General features: G+C 42.6%; 1 protein-coding gene across 1 annotated transcript; it reads right to left on the bottom strand.

The window, feature by feature from the left end:
- Positions 1-6,708: 6,708 nt before the first annotated feature.
- Positions 6,709-18,469, bottom strand: Atp5a1 (ATP synthase, H+ transporting, mitochondrial F1 complex, alpha subunit 1, cardiac muscle). Its single transcript, XM_013014886.1, has 12 exons — positions 18,295-18,469; positions 16,863-16,941; positions 14,405-14,574; positions 11,844-12,017; positions 11,573-11,739; positions 11,262-11,410; positions 10,163-10,314; positions 9,836-10,060; positions 8,788-8,895; positions 8,537-8,681; positions 7,761-7,911; positions 6,709-6,920 (listed from the first exon to the last, which is right to left on the bottom strand). The coding sequence occupies exons 1-12, from the start codon at positions 18,352-18,354 to the stop codon at positions 6,839-6,841; spliced, it is 1,662 nt and encodes a 553-aa protein (XP_012870340.1). The 5' UTR covers positions 18,355-18,469; the 3' UTR covers positions 6,709-6,838.
- Between the last annotated feature and the right edge of the window lie 4,084 nt (positions 18,470-22,553).

The following is a 22,553-nucleotide window of genomic DNA, read 5'->3' as shown; positions in this document are numbered from 1 at the left end:
GGAGCCACAGCTTCCTTCCTCTTCCTCCTTGTGTCACTCTTGAACATAATAACCCAGGGCAAGTCAGACTCATTTCTGCCTTGTACTTATAAAACTGAGCTGGAAGACAAGTGTTACTTGTGCCCTGTGCCACATGCCCATTATGTGCTACAGAGCCCAAACTGCAGAGAGGGTGAATGACTCACTCAAGACCATAGCTTATTTAAAAGGCTGGAGAGGCCAAACTTAGAGGTCAGAGACTAAGAAGGCCAGCTGTCAGTCCTGGGGCTGACCCGCCCAGAGCCTGGAGTAAGTGCTTAAGGAGGGAAGGTTGAAGGTCAAGGTCATCAAGACTAGTTCATGCTCAGCCCACAACCTCAGGCTTGGAGAAGCAAGCAAGTGCCAGTTCTAGCTAAGTCCAGGCACTGGGAAAGGGCAGTTACTTGTGACTTTGATGACCTCTAAAAGGTTTTGCCCAGTAACTCTATCCCGAGTCCCACTGTGCTCCAGTGGGACTATTAACACAGTCATTCATAGGTACAAAGAGGAGAGATTGCCCTAGCTCTCTCTAAAAACATAAACCTGTTTACTGGGTTATTCAGGTACTTTGAAAGCAGTAAGGGTAGCACCAAAGCAGAAAAGCCTGGCAGTGCTAGCAGGGGCAGCAGAGACCATAATGGTGATCTAAACTGAAGTGAGTGGGGAACAAATAGCACTTTTAATTGGGGTGGCCCATTATGGTGGCCCATATCTGTAGTCCCAGGTACTTACTTAGAAGGCTGAGATGGAAAATAGAAGTTGAAGGCCTCTTTAGCACAAGACCCAGTGTGAAAAGAAACTAAAAGAAAAAAGAAACAACAACTGGGAGTTGAACTCAAACTGGTACAGTGCCTACCTAGCAGGCCAGGAGGCCCTAAACTCAATCCTGTAGTACAGCTAAAGAGAGATGAGGGAAGAGAAAAGAAGTAACTGAGAAAGTGCCAAGATTCCTTATGGAAAGTTTAAATACTTTGGCAAATATTTTAGTCAATGCTCTTATTGTCTATGCTTTAATTTTAATGCATGTACTATTTTTAAAGTCACAACAAGTTCTAATGATGCATGATTTTCCTGATACCTAAGATCCTTCCAATCTAACTCTCTTCTACCATCTGGTGGCAAAATCTGTCCATTGCACCAGGAAATATTCTTCATATATTTATTAAACATATCATTGGGGCAAGTATTGTGTTAAAAAGATAAGTAAAGTGCAGGCTAACTCTAAGGGTCTATAAGAAACTTAGGATCTTTTACTAACAAAGTTAAATAATATTACCACAGCAGTACAGAAGAATCCCCAGCACTGAAAAAAAATTACAAAATTAGGCAGCTTAAAGCAATTAACATTATTTTGTCATTTCTTAGAATCAGGTTGTAGGCAAGCCAAGGTTGCTGGCATCTTACAATCACTTTCATGCTTACTCCCCTACTGGTTGGTAGCTTGTAAAGCTGCTCCCAGAATAGCAACCTGCTTTCCCCCAGAGCATGAGGAGCAGCGAAAGAGAAGAAAGAAACACTCAGAAGCAACATTATTTTTGTAACATAATCTCAAGTCCTATTTTGAGCCATGTCATCAGCAAGTCACTGGAGTTTCTACCCAGCTCAGACCTCATCTCATGCCTCAGTCCATCCCCTACCCTCTGTCTGAAAGGATATTCTCATTCAGTTCAGATCCACTGAATGTGTGTTTCCTGCCTATTATTAGTGGTCATCCATGTACAAATAAACACTTCTGGCTGTTTGCTTGGGCAGGAATGCCTGACAGAGCTCAGTGCATGCACAGTCATCCCACTTGGGACCCCACTCCGGTTTCAATATTGGTTAGAAACCTTTCTATTGGGAAACAAAAACCAAGACCAGTCAGAGGTGGGGGGGGGGTGAGAGCAAGAATAATTAATTCACTCCGCTGAAAAGTCATTGGCTAGTACTGACTTTATGCTCTGCTGGATTCAAACCATCACTGAGATCTGTGTTTCTTCACCTTTGAGCCTTGCCTTTTTTGTGCCAGTTTCATTCCAAACTCTGAATGGCAACTCCTAACTACACAGATAATCAGGTTATTCTGTCTAGATAGATAGAATCTATCTATCATCTATCTATCTATCTATCTATCTATCTATCTATCTATCTATCTATCTATCTCTATCTTGTTGGTTGTGGGACTTGAACTCAGTACCTGGGGCTCTGTCCTTTAACATTTTTGCTCAAGGCTAGCACTCCACCATTTGAGCCACAGCACCCCCTTTGGGTTTTCTAGTAGTTTAACTGGAGATAAGAATTTCAAGGCCAGGCGCCGGTGGCTCACGCCTGTAACCCAAGCTACTTAGGAGGCTGAGATCTGAGGATCACAGTTCAAAGCCAGGAAGCTGAGAAGGAAAGTTCGTGAGACTCTTATCTCCAATAAACCACTAAGCAAATGGAAAGTGGTACTGTGGCTCAAGAGGTAGAGTGCTAGCCTTGAGCTGAAGAGCTGAGGGACAGTGCCCAGGCCCAGAGTCCAAGTAGAATTTCACAGATTTTCTTGTCCAGGCTGGCTTCAAACTTCAATCCTCAGATTTCAGCTTCCTGAGTAGCTAGGGTTACAAGTGTGAGCCACTGGTACCTGGACCAGGACTAGGTTACTCTATTTTTTTTAATATATATGGTCATTAAGGTGTTTACAGAAGGGTTACTATTTCATGTCTGGTAGAGTACATTTATTTTTTGGTCATGATATTATAGGCATGAGCCACCAGTGCCCAGCTAAGAGTACATTTCATTTTGGACAATGTTGCCCCTTCCTTTGCTTTCCCCTTTTCTCCCTCCTGTCCCTGCCCACAAGTTGCATAGTTTATTTTCCACATAGTATCTACTGAGCATCAGGTTATTCTTAATTTCTCATCCCTTACACCAAGGTTCTGCAAAGCTACCACATTTCCTTGTTGTATATCCAAATTAGATTCCAATGTTTGTGTCAGGCCCTACCCTGCCTACCCATCCCCCTCCCTCACGTGTAGGCCCCAGCCCTTGAGCCTGGCATTCTGCTCATTGCTCTCCTAGGCCAGCCCCCTGGGTGGTCCCTCCTGCTGCTAGCTTTCCCATCAACTTAATTTCTCCAGTCCTCCGCGTCCTCTCAGTTCCTGAATTTCTAGAACTTGTCATCTTTATCCCACAAAGTAACCTTCCTTCTCCACCCACCTGCACCAGTTTCAGTTCTTATTGAATACCTTACCTCCCCCAAAAGACTGCAGAGCATTGCAGGGTAAGGGTAAGATTTCTCTCCTACAATAATTAGGACTCAACAACAATAAAGCCAGCCAGGGGTTCCGTGGATGCCTCAATAGCAGTGCTCCTTTTATTTCAGGTCCTACCATCTGATCCTTCCCTGGTAGGGGAGCAAGTGGCCTGAGTTCAAGCCCCAAGACCAATACCACATAAATAAAACAAAGCTGAGTAAGAGTGTGAAGCCTTGGGGGTAACAATGCTCATAGGAAATGTACTCATTATCTTACTCATGTAACTGTAGCCACTCTAGAGGTACAGTATCTTTACAATAAAAAATATATATATTAAAAAAAAAGTGTGAAGCCTTGAGTTCCAGCCAACTGAAAGGGCTCCCAAAAGTCAGAACTGGGACACTTTAAACAGCAAAAGAAACCCAATACTGGATTATTCTAATCCAAAGCATAAAATAGGTAATTATGAATCCACATGATATAAATGATTGAATACTTAAATAAATGAAACATAAACAAATCTCTTATGCATAAAAATTCCAAATATCCAAATAGATAAATAGCCTTCAGGAAGTAAAGCAATACCCCTTAAGTGGAAACTTTGAGTAGTGATTTCCTTCCAAAGAATCAGCATGGAAGGGAACAGAATGGAGTAAGAAGAGACAACACCTCAGGCAGTGAAACTTCATGTTGATAGTATGGGCCCTTAATATCATGTGATGAAAATGGAACATTACCTCTGTGTCCTTCCCCCTGAAACTTGTAACCCTAGTCCAACCATGAGAAAAGTCTCACATAGCCTCAAATTGAATGACATTCTATAAATATCTAGCCAGTACTTCTCCAAACCATCTACAAGGTCTACAAAGTCTGAGAAACAGCCCAGGGGAAGCTAAGTAGATCTTTAAACAAGTGTGGTATCCTCGAAGGAATTCTGGGACAGAAAAAGGACAGTAGGTAAAAACTGGAAAATGGAAATAAAGTTTGTATCTTAGTCAAAAATACACTATATACTTAATACACTATTGTGAAACTTCATCATCCCCTGGAAGCTATTTGTTACCTGACTGGTCAGGGTTGTTTGAAGTAAAAAGTTTAACAGATGGGTTAGGAAGGTGGCTCAGTGGTAGAGTGCTTGCCTTATATGCATGAGGCCCTGGGTTTGATTCCCCAGTGCCACATAAACAGGAAGAGCCAAAAGTGGCACTGTAGCAAGTGGTAGAGCGCTAGCCTTAAGCTGAAGAGCTGAAGGGACAGTGCCCAGGTCCAGAGTTCCAGGCCCCACAACCGACAAAAAAAAAAAAAAAAAGTTTAACAGAAACTTGAGGCAGCTGTTGCCAAAATTGACCTTTATGGTTGATTTGTTCTAACTGGCTACACCTTGGACCTCAGTAATGCAGTTGCTGTCACACCAGAAGGCCCTACTGGTAATTTTGTTACTGTTGTTGGACGTGGGGCTTGAACTCTGGGCCTGGGCACTGTCTCTGACCTCTTCAGCTCAAGGCAAGTGCTTTACCACTTGAGCCACAGTGCCACTTCCAATTTTCTGTGGTTAATTGGAGGTAAGTATCCCAGGGACTTCACTGCCTGGGCTGGCTTTGAACCGCGATCCTTAGATCTCAGCTAGGATTACAGGCGTGAGCCACCAGCGCACAGCTCCTACTGTTAATTTTGCTGTGAAGATGCCTACACAGTATGTGTGTGTGCATACACACACATATACATACACACACACACATGCAGACCTGGTACTGCTGTCCTGAGAAGTCAGCAAGGTTGGCCCTTAGTTGGTATCTGAGGACTTGCCTAGTAAGCAATTTCCTATAAGTGACATCAGACTTTCCCTAAATGAAGAGGTGCCTTGCTGTGCCTACACTAGATGAAAACACAATGTGGTTTGTCCTGATCATCTGCACTCCTCTAGAAGTTTGAAATATTGGTACATAGTGGGTAGTGTCTAGATGACTGGCCTTTGTAAAGTTCTGGGGCAGTGAGCTTTCCTGGTGATACTTCACATACATCAGTTAGTGGCTGGAGCAATTACGTGCATCCTGTCACCCCACTGGGAGACCTTAATGGTTCCTTCTACATTTCACCCCAAGACTATAGTCGCCTTGCATCCTTACTTCAGAGTACTACCTCCATGCTGAACTCTGAATTCTACCCCATCACTGACCCCAGGAGCCAACACATAGACCTAAATGTGAAGGGGCCAGGTGCAGTGGTACAAGCTTGTAATTTCAACACTGGAAAAGCAGAATCAGGAAGAGGAAAGGAGAAAGGAAGGAGTAGGAAATGTTCCACATTGGAACCTCATTAATTCCAACAGCTTTCTATCATATTACTTTTGGCCATCTCTTTTGTACATTTCTCTTTGCAGATATATCTGGAACGGATAAAGCCATAGTATTTTGATTGCCTAACACTGAGGTTAGCGAATATTTAAAGTTTTTGGTCATTTTGGGGGGAGGAAAGGGAAAGGGGGGCTATGGGGTTTGGCTGTTGAGTCAAGACAAGGTCTCACCATATAGCCCACCTAGCCTGGAATTTAAATCCTCTGCCTCAGCTTTCTAAGTGGGCCATGACAAATACAGTAAATATGTACCCCTTATTAGGGCAATGGAGATTGATGAAAAAGTTTTGTTTATAGCAAAGCCCCAACTAGGAATGTAGGTCAGTGGTAAACCACTTGCCTAAGCCCTGGGTTTGATGATTAGCATGGAGAAGAGGGATGCTACCTTTGTGACTGTGAAGATTCCCTAAACAAGACCAAAAATACTTACCACACTGACCAATTTGATTATAGTTAAAACCTGCTGAGGCAGGCATGGTGACACACACTTGTAATTCTGGCTAAGGAAGATAAAGTGTGAAAGCACGTGAGCCACTTGGTGAAACCTTATGGGAAAATAGAACAGTTATTCATGATGAGAACCATAATTTCTATTCATTCTGATGTCTCCCATTTTTTGTCATATTATCTTGGGAATTTTACCTTTTTTCATAGTTACTGATTATGGGGCTTGGACTCAAGGCCTGGGTGCTGTCTCTGAGCTCTTTTGCTCGAGGATAACACTATACTATTTCGAGCCACAGCACCACTTCCTTTTTTTCTGATCGTTAATTGGAGATGACTCTCACAGACTTTTCCTGCCGGGACCTGCTTTGAACCATGAACCTCATATGTCCTTCTCCTGAGTAGCTACGATTACAGGCATGAGCCATCAGTGCCTCACTACCTGTCTTTTCTTTTCCTACCTAGGGCACCACTTTGTTGAATTAAGGCTTCTGGACAGAGAGAACTTACTAAGTCAGCTCTTCAATAGCAACTTGCCACATAGATTTAGTTATCTAGTTTATGAATTTCTCTTCAACCACAGCCCTGTTGATTGATTTAAAGAGAATGAGATGAAAAAACATTTCACCAAGTCCTCAACATTTCAGCTGGTTTAAATAACACAAAGCACAAAAAACAACCACACAACATGGAAGTTTTATTTTTTACGTGATTTCTGTACATGAGGAATATGAGAACTGTTTTATAAATGGAAACAATTTTTCTAGAAGAAGCAACCAACCAGTATCTGATATGAATCCATAGGCATTTATGACTCGAAACCAGCCAAAAAGTTTGTTACAATCTCCTTCAGCTTTGCATCTGATTCCTCTGAGATCTTTCCATCAGCCCTATTTGGAAAAAAAAAACAACAGATTTTAAGTTGTGACCTGGACAAAAACTTAATGAATAGGTTAACTAAAACTAAAAAAGAGTAACATTTCCTATCTTGAAATTTTAAGTATTTAGGGCTGGGAAGGTGGCTCAGTGGTAGAGTGCTTGCCTTGCATACATGAGGCCCTGGGTTCCGTTCCTCAGCACCATACAAGCAGAAAAGCCAGAAGTGGTGCTGTGGCTAAAGTAGTAGAATGTTAGCTTTGAGCAGAAGAGCTGAGGGACAGAGCCCAGAACCAGAATTCAGGCCCCACAACCAAAAATAAATAAATAAATAAATATTTAGGGACTGGAAATGTGGCTTAGTGGTAGAGTGCTTGCCTAGCATGCATGAAGCCCTGGGTTCAATTCCTCAGCAACACATGAACAGAAAAAGCTAGAAGTAGCTCTGTGGCTCCAATGGTACAGTGCTAGCCTGAGCAAAAGAAACTTAGGAACAGTGCCTAGACCCTGAGTTCAAGCCCCAGGACTGGCCACAAAAAATAAATATTTAGCAGGGTGCCGGTGATTCATTCCTATAATCCTAGCTACTCAAGAGGCTGAGATCTGAAGATTAAGGTTCAAAGCAGCCCAGGCAGGAAAGTCCTTGAGACTCTTATTTCCGAATTAACCACCAAAAGCCACAAGTGGAGCTATGGCTCAAGTGGTAAGAGCATTAGCCTTAAAAAAAAGCTCAGGGACAGTGCCCAGGCCCTGAGTTCAAGCTCCAAGGCCAAGACATATAGATAAGACAGACAGACACAGACACAGACATCTACACACCCACACCTACATGAGTCCATTAACTACATTCATACCTGATATTGGCCAACAAGGATTGGTGCTGGCCGATAACATGAGACAAGAAAGAATTCTCAAATTTTGTGATCTTGCTGGGCTCCAGTTTATCAAGATACCCCCTTACACCTGCATAGATAACTGCCACTTGTTCTTCAATAGCCATGGGAGCTGGGGAGAGAAAAACAAATGAATTGGTAAAACAAGTTAAATGCCATGTTACCAAGATCAGAGAAACTTTTCTTCCAATTATTAACATGTCTCTATCCTCTACTGTCATATTCTCATCTCTACGTGATAGTCTTTCTCACCTCCTTCCTAGTAAACAGAAGCATAATCTTTGAGTACAGCTAATAACCACTGTTTATAATCTCAAAGTGTTTAAACTGTTTGGGGAGTCTTTTTTCTTTTTGGATGGTGTTGGAGATCAAATCCAGAGACTCACAATACAGGATAAGCACTATCCCACGAAACCCACCGAACCCAATACATTAATCTCAGTAATAGAGAATCTAAAACCAGTTTCCTGACAAGATAGAAACATATATTTTTTAAATTTTCCCAATCTTGTAGATTAAGAAAATCTATAGATTTTGATCACGGAAAATGTTAAAACAGATCTAGGGCATTTTCCTGATAAAAGTTCACAGCATTTATGCTATGAAGGTAACGATAATATTAAGTCAAATAGTCTACCTTTGATAAAACATACAAATGTATGATACATGATATATCTCTGTAGGCCTGAGAAGTCCCTAACATACAGTAGAAGGTCAGCCCTTAAAGAACAACTCACAATACTGTCCTTGCTTCAGCAACTCAGTCAGACGTACACCACGACTCAGGAGTTGTTGAGTGGCAGCATCAAGATCAGAGCCAAACTGGGCAAAGGCAGCAACCTCACGATACTGAGCCAACTCCAGCTTCATGGTACCCGCCACCTGAAACACAGAGGTTACAGTAGTCCAGAGCACTACGTAGCTGATGTGCTATTAAGACTTAATAGCATTCCCTTTCCCTGTCAAAATGGTATATCATTTTCATTACCTGCTTCATGGCCCTGGTTTGGGCAGCAGAACCGACACGGGACACAGACAAACCAACGTTAATAGCAGGGCGAATACCTTTGTAGAACAACTCTGTCTCCAAGAAAATCTACAATGCAAAAATAAACAAGGCTAGCTACTTAAATTAAGAAAACAACTATTTTAAAATTTAAGTCATTATGCCAAAAAACTGAAACATGAAAACTTGAGGAAGAATGCTAAGTAACCAATTTGTTCACAACTGAAACTGATTTTAGATGTTCTATTACTGAGATTAAGACATGTTAGGAGGGGGCTGGGAAGGTGGCTCAGTGGTAGAGTGCGTGCCTTGCATGCCTGAGGCCCTGGGTTCGATTCCTCAGCAAAAAGAAAAAAGCTGGAAGTGGCGCTGTGGCTCAGGTGGTAGAGCGCTAGCTTTGAGCTGAAGAGCTGAGGGACAGCGCCCAGGCCCAGAGTTCAGGCCCCAGGACCGGACCGAAAAAAAAAAAAAAAAAAAGACATGTTAGGATAAGGAAAAGAACAGTAACATTTATATTGAAATACATATGGGAGGTGATAACAATCTCAAGGATGTATTTCAAAACTATCTAGAGGTGGTGTTGGGCACCTGCAATCCTGGGTACTCAAGGGACTGAGATCTGAGGATCAAGGTTCAAAGCCAGCTTGGGTATAAGTCTGAGAGACTCTTATTTTCAATTTACCACTATAAAGCGAGAAGTGGAGATGTAGCTCAAGTGTTAGAGAATTCCAACCCTGAGTAAAACACAAAACAGCTAAAAGACAACGCTCAGGCCTTGAGTTCCAGCTTCAGTTCGGCACAAGCACATGTGCGCATACACACACTCACATAGGAGTGGAGAATCATAAGGAACAAACATACAGAATGAGTAACATTACCCTGTGAAATAATTTGGCTTACAAATATGTGAGGTTTTATTAGTCTACTCTCCTTTTATAAACATTTGCAATTTTCTGTAAGAAAAAGGCATTTGTTCATAGCCATTAGCTCCAACCATTTCTTACGTTTGTTTTAGTTATTAAAATAATACCTGTCCATCAGTGATGGAAATGACATTCGTTGGAATGTAAGCAGACACATCACCAGCCTGTGTTTCTATAACTGGTAGAGCAGTCAAGGAGCCACCACCAAAAGAATCATTCATTTTGGCAGCTCTCTCTAGCAGCCGGGAGTGTAGGTAGAACACATCACCAGGATAGGCCTCCCGGCCAGGGGGTCGGCGGAGCAACAGGGACATCTGACGGTAAGCAACAGCCTATGATACAGAAAGGGTTATCATTCAACCTAGTAAACAAAGGTTCCATTTGTCAACTACTACTCTATTGCAAACATGTAGATTACAAAATGTTTCTTTTACCTGTTTCGATAAATCATCGTAGATGATCAAAGCATGTTTGCCGTTATCTCTGAAATACTCTCCCATAGAACAGCCAGAATAAGGAGCCAGGTACTGAAGTGGGGCAGCATCAGAAGCAGTCGCAGATACTACAATGGTGTACTTCATGGCATCTGAGGAGAAAGAAGTTTCACATTGTGGTCTTCAATCAAAGGCTACTGTCATAAAATTGCCTATGTGATAAAATTCACTACAAGAATTAACCAGGGGTGGGGGGTGGGGGAAGTATAGGAAGGGATGGGAAGGGGAAACAAAAAGGAGGCAACAATGCTTGATAAGAAATGTACTCATTATCTTGTTCATGTAATTGTAACTCCTCTGTGTGGTATTCTCACAATAAAAAAAAAAAAGAAAGAATTAACCAGATTGAGGCTGGGAAGGTGGCTCAGTGGGGGAGTGCTTGCCTTGCATGCCTGAGGCCCTGGGTTCAATTCCTCAGCACCACGTAAGCAGAAAAAGCCAGATGTGGTGCTGTGGCTCAAGTGGCAGAGCACTAGCCTTGAGCTGAAGAGCTGAAGGACAGGACCCAGGCCCAGAGTTCAAGCTCCATGACCAAAAAAACAAAAACAAAACAAAACCAGAATTTACAAGAGTCAGGGGCTGGGAATATAGTTCAGTAGCAGAGCACTTGATTAGCATGTAACAAAGTATGGGTTTGATCCTTGGTACTACATTATGTAAAAGTAACCCCTCTGTTCACCACCTTTATAATAACAATAAAAAAATTAAAAATCTCAAAACATAAACAAAAAGCTTAGTACAAATGGGAGAGCATTTGTCTTACATATGTGAAGTCCTGGAATTAATATGTAACATAGCAGGAATTATGTAGTCAAATAACATCCATTTGAAAGAAACAGATAAAATCCTTAAATGCATTGTTGTTTTATATCGTTTTCCTGGTTTTGCTTATATATAGCATATACATATGCTATAATATGTATGCACATACAACATTTATATAGTAATAGAAAGTTCAATTCATTAGGGTTAAATAAAGCTGTTCTAAAGTTAAAATTAAGGAATTACGGTAACAACAGGCTTCAAGTTCTTTTAATACCTGCATCTGTCAGTCTCTTTACCAACTGGGCAACAGTGGATCGCTTCTGACCAATAGCAACATAGATACAGTATAGCTTCTTCTTTTCATCAGTTCCCTCATTGAAACGCTTCTGGTTGATGATTGTGTCAATAGCAATGGAAGTTTTCCTTTAAAAAAGGAAAGTAAACACAAATGCCATTAGTACTTCAAAGGAATTCCTAAAATGTATTAATTATATCCTACTGTCTTTATAGCCAAAGCATTTCCCATTCCAAAATGAAAAAGTAACCTCTGCCTAAAGTACTTCTAACATAATCTTGAATCTTTACCCAGTCTGTCTGTCGCCAATAATCAGCTCACGCTGACCACGGCCAATCGGCACCAAGCTATCCACAGCCTTAATGCCAGTCTGCATGGGTTCCCGCACTGAGATTCGAGGAATGATTCCAGGAGCTTTCAGGCCTACTCGCCTACGGCTCTTGGAACCAACTGGACCCTGTTTAAAAAAAAAAAAAGTTTTGTTAAAATTAAAAGGAATCCTCTGAATAAAGCGTTTAGATGTTAGTAGTTGCCATTACATCTAATAAACACTAAACCCACCTTTCCATCAATGGGATTACCAAGGGCATCTACCACACGACCCAAGAGCTCATCACCAACTGGAACATCCACAATAGCTCCTGTCCTCTTCACAATATCTCCTTCCTTAATCAGTTTATCATTCCCAAACACGACAACACCAACATTGTCTGGTTCCAAATTCAGAGACATACCCTATATAAAGACATAGCAGGGAGATTGACAGAAGGGGCAAGATTGATTAGAATATGTTGAACATGTATGTAAATGTAACTAATGTGAGCTAATAAAAAATATTTTAGAAGACATACTTATGAAGCTAGAGCAATTTTCTTCCCCTTATACCCATACAACATAATATGCAAATTATGGGTGAGGGGTAGTACCTTTCTACCTGGCTTATAGTATTTTTCCAACCTTGGTTAAGACTCTAAAAATGGCAACAAGTTCCCTTGAATAATCTTTTTTTTTGGGGGGGGGAGGGGTCCAGTCATGGGACCTGAACTCTGGGCCTGGGCGCTGCCCCTCAGCTCAAGGATAGCGCTCTACTACTTGAGCCACAGCGCCACTTCCAGCTTTTTTCTTTTTGCTATGTGGTGTTGAGGAATGGAACCCAGGGCCTCATGCATGCAAGGCAAGCGCTCTACCACTGAGCCACCTTCCCAGCCCCCCCCTTCAATAATCTTAAAAATACCATTATGTTAGCCTAACTTGCTCATTATCACATCCTAGAAGGAATGAAAGAAACCAAGAACTTGAACAGACTAAGCTTCTTTCCAATGTCATTTTTTTTTGGGGGGGTGGGGGGGTCCGGTCATGGGACCTGAACTCTGGGCCTGGGAGCTGTCCCCCTCAGCTCTTCAGCTCAAGGCTAGCGCTCTACCACTTGAGCCACAGCGCCACTTCCGGCTTTTTTCTTATGTGGTGCTGAGAAATCGAACCCAGGGCCTCGAGCATGCAAGGCAAGCGCTCTACCACTGAGCCACCTTCCCAGCCCCTGTCATTTCCTTTTTCAATGTCATTACCTTAAGGCAAAGGATTAGTTTGAAATACAACATAGTCTAATAAAAATTTAGGACAATTTATCTTTTATCTTTCTATCTGTGAGAAGCTCCATAATAAACAGTTTTGTGGTTCAAAGCCAGCATTGGTAGCAAAGTCTGTGAGACTCTTCACTCCAATTAACCACCAAAAGGCTGTCGCTGTAGCTTAAGTGGTAAAGTGCTAACCCTGAACAAAAAAAAAAACTTGGGAACAGAGTCCCCAGTTCAAGCCCTAGGACTAAGTGTGCATGTGTGCATGCAAGTGCACACGAAAACACCCCCCCCCATGTAATCAGAACCTATACTCATCATGTTAAAATTATTTAAAACTATCTAACTGTATTCTATTTAGAACAAAATTTCAGGACTGGAAGCTTGTGTGGTAGAGCCCTCTTCCACTAGGTAGCAAGCACAAGGCTCAGAGTTCAATCTCTAGTACTAGAAAAAAGTATTTTTCATTAATAAATAGCAATATATCATCTCTCATAATTACAACTGTTAAGACATTAGGTCCCTAAATCATGTCTAAAGTACAGGAAAGCATCTGGAATGTCATTGTAGATACAAACTCATATCAAGCCCTGGGTTCAATTCCTCAGCACCACATAAACAGAAGAAGCTGTGCTTTCAAGTGGTAGAGGGTTAGCCTTGAGCAAAAGAAGGTCAGAGACAGTGCCCAGGCCCTGAGTTCAAGCCCCAGGACTGGCAAAAAAAATAATAATAAAAAATTACACTTATAAAAGCAACAAGGTCATTTTCCCCCATATTTGTGTGATTAAGGGAACAGTACTACATACTGTATTTGGTCTACCCAGATGCCCTATGCTTTCCCCAGAGAACCTACAACTTTAATTTTTCACTCTACTGGTTGACTAAGCTCAGCCTAAAAACAAAGTGAACTTGTATCATCAAAGCTTGACAACCTTTCAATACATTTTCTCTTACTGGCATACAAAGCCAATGGCTTTCAACTTTCTACCAGAACTGGTATGTCCTTTAAGGTTTCAAAAGCTTTTACCTAAGGTCATCTTATGAACACTTAGAATAGACTTGAATTTCTTGAAATTTCGGTGAAAATTTACGTTTAAATCAGCCCATAAAATACAACATCTGGCCAACTAAAACCTTTGAAGTTTTATCTTCATCTTTATGACAAGAAGGAAAAAACAAAGACCAAAAATATCTAAGGCACCTGGGCTGAAGCCAGGAGATTGAAAAATTCTCAAGACACCTTCTCAGGCAACAGTTGGGTGCAGAGGCACATCTGTTATCCCAGCTTCAGCAGGAAGCAAGTAGGATCTTGGTCTATGCTGGAAAAAAAGCCAGCTCCTATCTGGCTCAAGCAGGAGCTTGAGGGCCTACCTAATAAGCTCAAAGAGAAGTTTAGCCTGAGTTTAGATTGAGGCATGGCTCAAGTAAATTCCAAACTCTTGAGCCAAAGAAAGGAAAAGAAAAAATAACAGTTTGACACAATTTCTGCTTAATTGATAATAAAAATATATAACCCTAAAGCAGCAAATTCTCATTAAAGGTTCCTACCTTTAATCCTGAAGAAAATTCTACCATTTCTTCTGCTTGAACATTCCTTAGCCCATGTACTCGGGCAATACCATCACCAATACTTAAGACTCGTCCAGTCTCTTCAAGATCAACAGAGGTATCAGCTCCAAGAATACGCTCCTCAAGAATAGAGGACACCTCAGCAGTGCCTAAAAGAGGGCACTTCAATTAAAAAATAAGCCATAACCACAATCTCTTCACAGTTTATTTCTCAGCAACATAAAAACTACCCAGTGATATTTTTAATATGCTTTTTATTATAAAAATACTGTACAGAGGGGTTACAGTTACATGAGTAAGGTAATGAGTACATTTTCTACCGAGCATTGTTACCTCCTCCTTTGTTTTCCCCCACCATCCCTTCCAACCCCTACACCCAGGTACATTCTAAAACAAATTCTCTACCACTACCACTATAAAAATAAAGAAACTCAAGTGGTTGAGTGAAAAAAGTTCTGCAGAAGACAAATGTAAACAAGAGGTTAATAAACAGTTAAGCATTACTTTCCTCTACTCCTTAAATGTTCTACCATCCTCTGCTTTCTTTTTTCTTTTTGCCAGTCCTGGGACATAACTCTGGGCCTAGGTACAATCCTGAGTTCCTTTATTCTCAAGGATAGCTCTCCACCACTTGAGCCACAGCTTTATCTAAGTAGGTTATTGGAGTTAAGAGACTCATGGGCTTTCCTGCTTGGGCTGGCTTTGAACTGCTATCCTCAGATGTCAGCTTCCTAGGTAGCTAGGATTATAGGCATAAACCACTGGCCCCTGGCTCTTGTTATAATTTCTAAGGAATCTGTAGTTACAGTGAAGCCTGAACTTTTTAAAATAAATGCTATAAAAAGCATAATTTAGTCTGGAGGCATAACTCAGTGGAAGTGCACAAGGCCCAGAGTACAAACCCTAGTATCAATATTTTTTAAAGCGTAATTTAAAATCTCCTCCTCCTCCTATCCTAAGGCTTGAGCTCAGGACTGGGCACTGTCTTTGAGCTTTTTTTTTCTTCTTTTTTTGCCCAAAACTAGCACTCTACCACTTGAGTCACAGTTCTACATCTAGCTTTTTGGTGGTTAACTGGAGATAAAGAGTCTCATGGACTCCTTGCCCAGGCTGCTTTGAACCACGATCTTCAGATCTCAGCCTTCTGAGTAGCCAAGATTGACAGAGGCTAGCCATCAGTGCCTGGCTTATAATGTTTTGCATATCTATTTATTTATTGCCAGTCCTGGTGCTTAGAACTCAGGGCCTGGCGTAGGCACTGTCCTTGAGCTTCTTTTGCTCAAGGCTAGCATTCTACAACTTTAGCCACAGCACCACTTCTGACTTTCTATTCATGTGGTACTAAGAAATTGAAATCAGGGCTTCTTGCATGCTAGGCAAGCACTTTACCACTAAGCCACATTCCCAGCCCAAAACATGTTGTATTTTAAAAGGCAATCACAAACTTCTCTTTTAAAAACATCAAAGTTGGGGCTGAGAAGGTGGCTCAGTGGTCGAGTGCTTGCCCTGCATGCATGAGGCCCTGGGTTCGATTCCTCAGCACCACATAAGCAAAAAGAAAAAAGCCAGAACTGACACTGTGGCTCAAATGGTAGAGCGCTAGCCTTGAGCTGAAGAGCTGAGGGACAGTGCCCAGGCCCAGAGTTCAGGCCCCATGACCGGACCCCAAAAAATAAATAAATAATAAATAAATAAACATCAAAGTTGGGGGGAGGGAGAGAATCAAAGTACAATTGGGAGAGAGTAAGGGAAGGGGTGATATTGTCCAAAAAGAAATGTACTCTTTACCTTATTTAGGTAACTGTAACCCTTATAAACAACATCTTTAGAGTAATCAATTTTTTAAATCAAAGTACTACATTCTTCATTTTGACATATAGAAAAATCCTAATATACACAACCAAGTATAACCTCAGTATTAAGAGTACTTGCTATTTGTTTTATATCTTACCTTTCAAACAAATAGTTCTGAGTTTGGTCAAATACCATGGAAGTATTTGCAACAATAAACAAAATTCTCATGTTTTAAAAAACAAACTGTACTTGTCTATAAATGTACAAAGGCCCCAGATTTACCATCCCCAAAAGCTCTCATTACATCTCCAAGGATATTCCAAACAACAGCAGCTTCTTATGCTCAACTCCAAAACACTTCTCCGTGTTATTTGTCAGGTACAAGGTTAACAGCTACTGTCTTTGGAAAAATAAAAATCTATTGATATGAACTGCTTATTTTCTAATTTGGGGGGGCTGAGTATAGAAATATTCATAAATCAGAAAATTTGGGTTTATCCAAAAGGAACTATCAGAAGCAGCTAGAAAACCTACTAAGGCAAAACAAATGGTATACTATGGCTTAAAAAAATGACAAAAATAAAAAGTTTAATGGAAAAAAAAAATCAACCTTCACAATGCAGATTTAGAAATAATGACTTACCAGTCTTCTGAAGGCGGGTGTTAGAAGCATGGAGGTTCCTTGCAGCAATGAAAGATGATCCCAAAGCATTTTTGGAGACCTAGTGCAAAAATGATCTTAAAATTTTGAACTTTGTAAAATTCTAAATAAAACTAAAAAATTTAAACAAATTAAGGCTGATCAAATTACTGGGTGAAAAATGTTAATTATAGTTCTAAGTATTCTGTCTAACATTTTAACACGATTTAATCATATGAGAAAGCACCTTCTGACTTAACCTGGCACACAACAGGCACTCTGTAAGTTCTATCATTTTGACCTCAGATTTCACTTAAGTAGAAATCTCACTAGGATAAATATATTTATATCAATGTTTATCAAATATATATGCCTGGATGTATTTCCAACTCTTAACGCACACACACAAAAAAATAAAACAAAACTGAGTTACAAAATAATGTGAAATTAAGAGAGGTACAGCATATGCGCTTTTTCTTTTACTGCCCTGGCCAAATCCTGCAGCAACTGGAACTTGGACATCTTTATCTTTCCTTCAAGGTTAAATACTGTGATGTCAATTCTGAAGCCACTACCATTAAGACCTTGCTGAAAATAGTGTAAAATGCTTTTCTGCTAAGAGGAAAGAAACCACGATGCGGCCAGTAGTTGCGTTAGGACAGCAAAATGGCCAATAGATGTACCTCACCTTTCAAGTTTAGGTTGCTTTTATGAAGAACATTAAAAAGCAAACGCTTTTTTCCAGGACATAAAAGTCATACTCTTAACTACCAGGGAGATAAAAATAAGTAAGGAGGAGTGTTGTCAAGGTACCAAGTGTACATCTCAAGGACAAAAATCTCCAGAGTCTACATGAAAAGTAGCACAAACTCAGGGCCCCATGAAATTCTTTTCGGCACCTGTCCGATTGTTTTCACGATCGTTTTGAGTAATCAACCCTTGAAGATCGCCTCCCCGAGGCGAAAAACAAAACAAATCCTTCATTTACTCCTTCGCTGCGATCTGACCTCGGACCGGGGCACGCTGACCTTCATCCAATGTCAGGCTCCCCCAGGCTCCCCCCCCCCACCCAGGGCTGACGGCAGTCCGCTGACCTTCGGCGGTGCCAGACCCCGACCGACAGGACCTGGCCCGCCCCGGGCCTCGGACAGCACAAGCCCTGACCTTCAGCGCAGGCCCCCGGCCGGGCCGCTCTCAGAGAGGGAGTGAGGCCCGGCCCCCGGATAACGCCGAGGTCACCGCCTCCCGGTCTCCACGGTGCACCATTCCGTGCCCAGGCCGATGGCGGCCACCCGCCGGCCGAGCCCAGCGGCCACCCGCGCAAGATGGCGGCGCTCGCCCCGGCCCTCCGCGCTCCCCGCAGCGAGCTCGGAGCCAGCGCCCACCGCCCGTGCAGCCCCGCGGGGATGCCGCGGCCCAGGCCCCCGCAGCTTACCAGCCCGGCCCGCCGAGGGAGGGCACGGGCTACGGCCGCGGCGACGCGCACGGACAACATCTCTGCAGCTCCTCGTCGAGTGGGTCCTCCGCAGCCGCAGCCTCAGGACTGACTGGGACAAAATGGCCGAGCGGCGGCGAAGGTCAAAACAGCCGGCCCACCTGACCCGGAAGTACTGCCTCTCGCTTTCGCCTCCGGATGCAAATCCACTCTTTTTCTTTCTTTTCTCTGAAGTGTAGTATCTTTTGGAGGTTTAAACCCCAAAACGAGTGGCGAGACTGTGGCTGGCCTCTGCCCCGGGGTTTGCCGTGCCTCTAACCTAGAGCTCTCGAGTCGACCTGGCGGTTGCCCCGGACAACCACGTGAGCAGCAGTTCCCACAGAAGTGCGGTTCCCGGGCCTGTGGGCGGAGCCGGCTGATGGGCGGCCCCGGCCCGGGAGCGCCGCCCTGGCGACCCGGAGGACTCACCGCGCCGGTGCCCGAACACCCTGGTGCTGGAGCTAGGATGCACAGTGAGACCCCGCAGGGCTGGGGCACCCGGCCGCGTCTCCCACCCGGTAGGTCAACCTGCCATTCAACAGTCCCCAGCGCAGATCTTGATGGGAAATTTTGGACCATCTTGACGTCCATACCATATATGATTTGTATTCGCCTTAAAGAATCAACTGTCGGGGGGGGGGGGAAGGCTGGGAAGGGATGTGAAGGGTAAACAAAGGAGGAGGCTGCAATTCTTGGTAAGAAATGTACGCATTATCCCGCCCATGTAATTGTAACCCCTCTGTACAGTATGTTCACAAATAAAATTAAATTAAATTAAAAAAAATCAACTGTCAACGTTTAACCTAAAAGAATCTTGTATGAATGAGATAAAATTGTTTAAAACTTCTGACCATCACAGGGCAGTGATAGAATCCACACTAGCACAGAAGTTGCTCAAATTAATTGAGAATAGTCCCGAAGCAAAAGTGTCACTCTAGGGCGGGAAGTGGGTTACTCAGCAGTAGACACCTGCCTACTAAGAGTGAAAGCCTGAATTCAAACCCCAGTACCGGCAGGAAAGAAAAAAAAAATCAAACTTCATGGTGGACTCTACTGGGACTCAAGTTTCTTCAGCCAACAACTAGTTTTATGACATTGTAGACTCGACTTTCAGAATGAAATAGACATCATTAATACACACAAATGAACACACACCACACACTTTCTATACCTACCTACTCTATGAAATTGGGGACTTCCTCCTCCTGGAATATTTAGAGAGTGAGTGTGTGTGTGTGAGAGAGAGAGAGAGAGAGAGAGAGAGAGGAGAGATTAGCTCAGAATTTGGGGGGGTGATGCTGAGTATTAATTATGTCAAAGCAGAAACTATTTTTTTTTTTTTTTGTCGGTCGTGGGGCTTGAACTCTGGGCCTGGGCGCTGTCCCTCAGCTCTTCAGCTCAAGGCGAGCACTCTACCACTTGAGCTACAGCGCCACTTCCGGTTTTCTGGTGGTTTATTGGAGATAGGAGTCTCACGGTCTCTCCTGCCCGGGCTGGCTTTGAACCGTGATCCTCAGATCTCAGCCTCCTGAGTAGCTAGGATTACAGGCGTGAGCCACCAGCGCCCGGCTAAAGCAGAAACTATTAAAGTTGATTTCACCTCTAACTTGGAAGAGGCATCTTTCAGTTCCAGCCAACCAAATCTTGGCTTACATTCAAAGCCAGGGTTTGAGTATCCTGAATTTTAAAAAGATCATTACTTCACTGGGCGATGGTGGCTCACACCTGTAATCCTAGCTACTACTCAGGAGGCTGATACCTGAGGATCGCAGTTCAAAGCCCACCGGGGCAGGAAAGCCTGTGAGACTCATATCCAATTAACCACCAGAAAACCAGAAGTGGTGCCATAGCTCAAGTGATAGCGTGCTTGCCTTGAGCTGAAAAGCTCAGGGACAGCACCCATGCCCAGAGTTCAAGCCCCACAACTGACCAAAAAAAAAGTCATTACTGGAGTTGGCTTGGCTGACCAAACATGGTCAGCAATCCCTTGCGGATATTCTACTTTCTTTTCAAGGTGAGCCTTAGTTAACTGTGGTAATTCTCCTGGGAACCAGGGGTGAATATAAATAAACTTGACAGGAACAAAATGTGTCTAGTAAAAATAACAATATTGCTGAAATATTTTGTAAAAGTTGCAATGACAAAGGACACAAAGCTTCCACTCCCCTAATTCCCAAGGGTTGCAACCATTTATGGGAGATTTAGCTACTGAGCAGAAATGTATTTGAAACAAAATAAAAATAAGGAGGGGGAGCATTGATACAAGGCCCTGAATTCTCCAGCACTGCCAAAAGTAAAAATAAAAGCCATAAAATATGGTATTGGGGGTCTGGGAAGGTGGCTCAGTGGTAGAGCGCTTGCCTTGCATGCATGAGGTCCTGGGTTCGAGCCCTCAGCACCACATAAGCAAAAAGAAAAAAACCGGAAGTGGTGCTGTGGCTCAAGTGGTAGAGTGCTAGCCTTGAGCTGAAGAGCTGAGGGATAGCACCCAACAGAGTTCAGGCCCCACGACTGGACCCCCCCAAAAAAAACAAGGGAGGGGGTAACACTGTTCCACAAGAAATGTACTCACAAACCTTCCATACATAACTGTAACCCCTCTGATATCTCCCTTGTAATAAAATAAAATATTTTAAAAAGAATATGGTATTGGTTACTCATAAGATTCCTTTGAAGATGGTTTTGGTGGTATTAAAGGTTGAACTAAGGGCCTCACACTAATTTTGCAGGCCCTCTACCTTTTGAGCTACCTACACTAGCCCTTATTTTAGTTATTTTGGAGAAAGTCTCCATGTTCACCTGAGAAGATCTATACCAGGATCCTCTTATACATGTTTCGCCCACAGAATAACAAGCATGAACCACTACACCTAAGTATTGGTTGAGGTCTTGGTAACTTTTTGCTCAGGCCGGCCTCTGAACCGCCTCACCTAGCCTGAAAAGACTTAAATCATTTTAATTATACTACATCAGAGATGGTAGTGTTGCTGAAGTGTTAGAGGGAGTTCTTGCATCGCATGTGCAAGATCTTGAGTTCAAACCTCAGTACCACAACAAAAGGTAGCAAAGAAGGAAGATTTGATACAAGAGAAAGATAACTGTGCATAAGTCTAATTCACAACTTCATTTAAATCACATATTACAGAAAATTTTGTATATCATTCTTTGAAGTATCTGCTTGTCCTAGTATACTGGATAAGTGATTGCTAGAGGCGCTGTGGATTATGAAGCTTCCAATTGGAACCAGAAGACTTTGATCAAGTTGTATAACTACTACCTAATTTCAATCCTTTGGTTCAGGTGTATGTGCATTAATATCTAGATAAGACAATGTGTCCAGCTATTTTTTTTTTTTAGTGTGGTCGTGGGGCCTGAACTCTGGGCCTGGGTGCTGTCCCTCAGCTCTTCAGCTCAAGGCTAGTGCTCTACCACTTGAGCCACAGCGCCACTTCCGGCTTTTTTTTCTTTTTGCTTATGTGATGCTGAGGAATCGAACCCAGGGCCTCATGCATGCAAGGCAAGCACTCTGCCACTGAGCCACATTCCCAGCCCCGTGTCCAGCTATTTTACAGAGTATTTTTTTTTCAGTTGTGGGGCTCAAACACAGGCCTAGGCATTGTCCCTGCGCTCTTTTTGCTCAAGGCTAGTGCTATACCACTTGCCCATCTTTTATGGAGTATTTTAGAAACTATGAAAATGTATAGAAAGCTGAATATACTGGTGGCTCAAGCCTGTTAATTCTAATTATTTAGGAGGCTGAGATCTGAAGATTGAAGGATCAGATTTCAAAGCCAGCTCTGGTAGACAAAGCTGACAGTTAACCAGCAAAAAGCCAAAAGTAGAGATGTGGCTCAGAGTGCTAGCCTTGAGTGGAAAAAGCTGAAGGACAGCACCCAGGCTCTGAGTCCAAGTCTCAGTACTCTAACATTTGCCCATCTTTTACAGAGTATTTTAGAAACTATGAAAATGCACAAAAAGCTGAATGTGCTGGTGGTTCAAGCCTGCTAATTCTAACTATTCAGGAGGCTGAGATCTGAGTACTGAAGAGCTGAGAATCATGGTTTAAAGCCAGCCTGAGTAGAAAGGTCCATAGGACTCTTACCTCCAAATAAGCGCCAAAAAAAAAGGAGCTGTGGCTTAAGTGGTAGAGAGCCAGTATTTAGCAAAATAACTTGAGGCACAGCACCTAGACCCTGAGTTCAAGTCCCAGTAATGGCACT

The sequence above is a fragment of the Dipodomys ordii genome, unplaced genomic scaffold (assembly GCF_000151885.1).
Source record: "Dipodomys ordii isolate 6190 unplaced genomic scaffold, Dord_2.0 Scaffold25, whole genome shotgun sequence".
Taxonomy (NCBI): Eukaryota; Metazoa; Chordata; class Mammalia; order Rodentia; family Heteromyidae; genus Dipodomys; species Dipodomys ordii.
The sequence above is the reverse complement of the archived record's forward strand: the minus strand, read 5'-3'. Positions and strand labels throughout refer to the sequence as shown.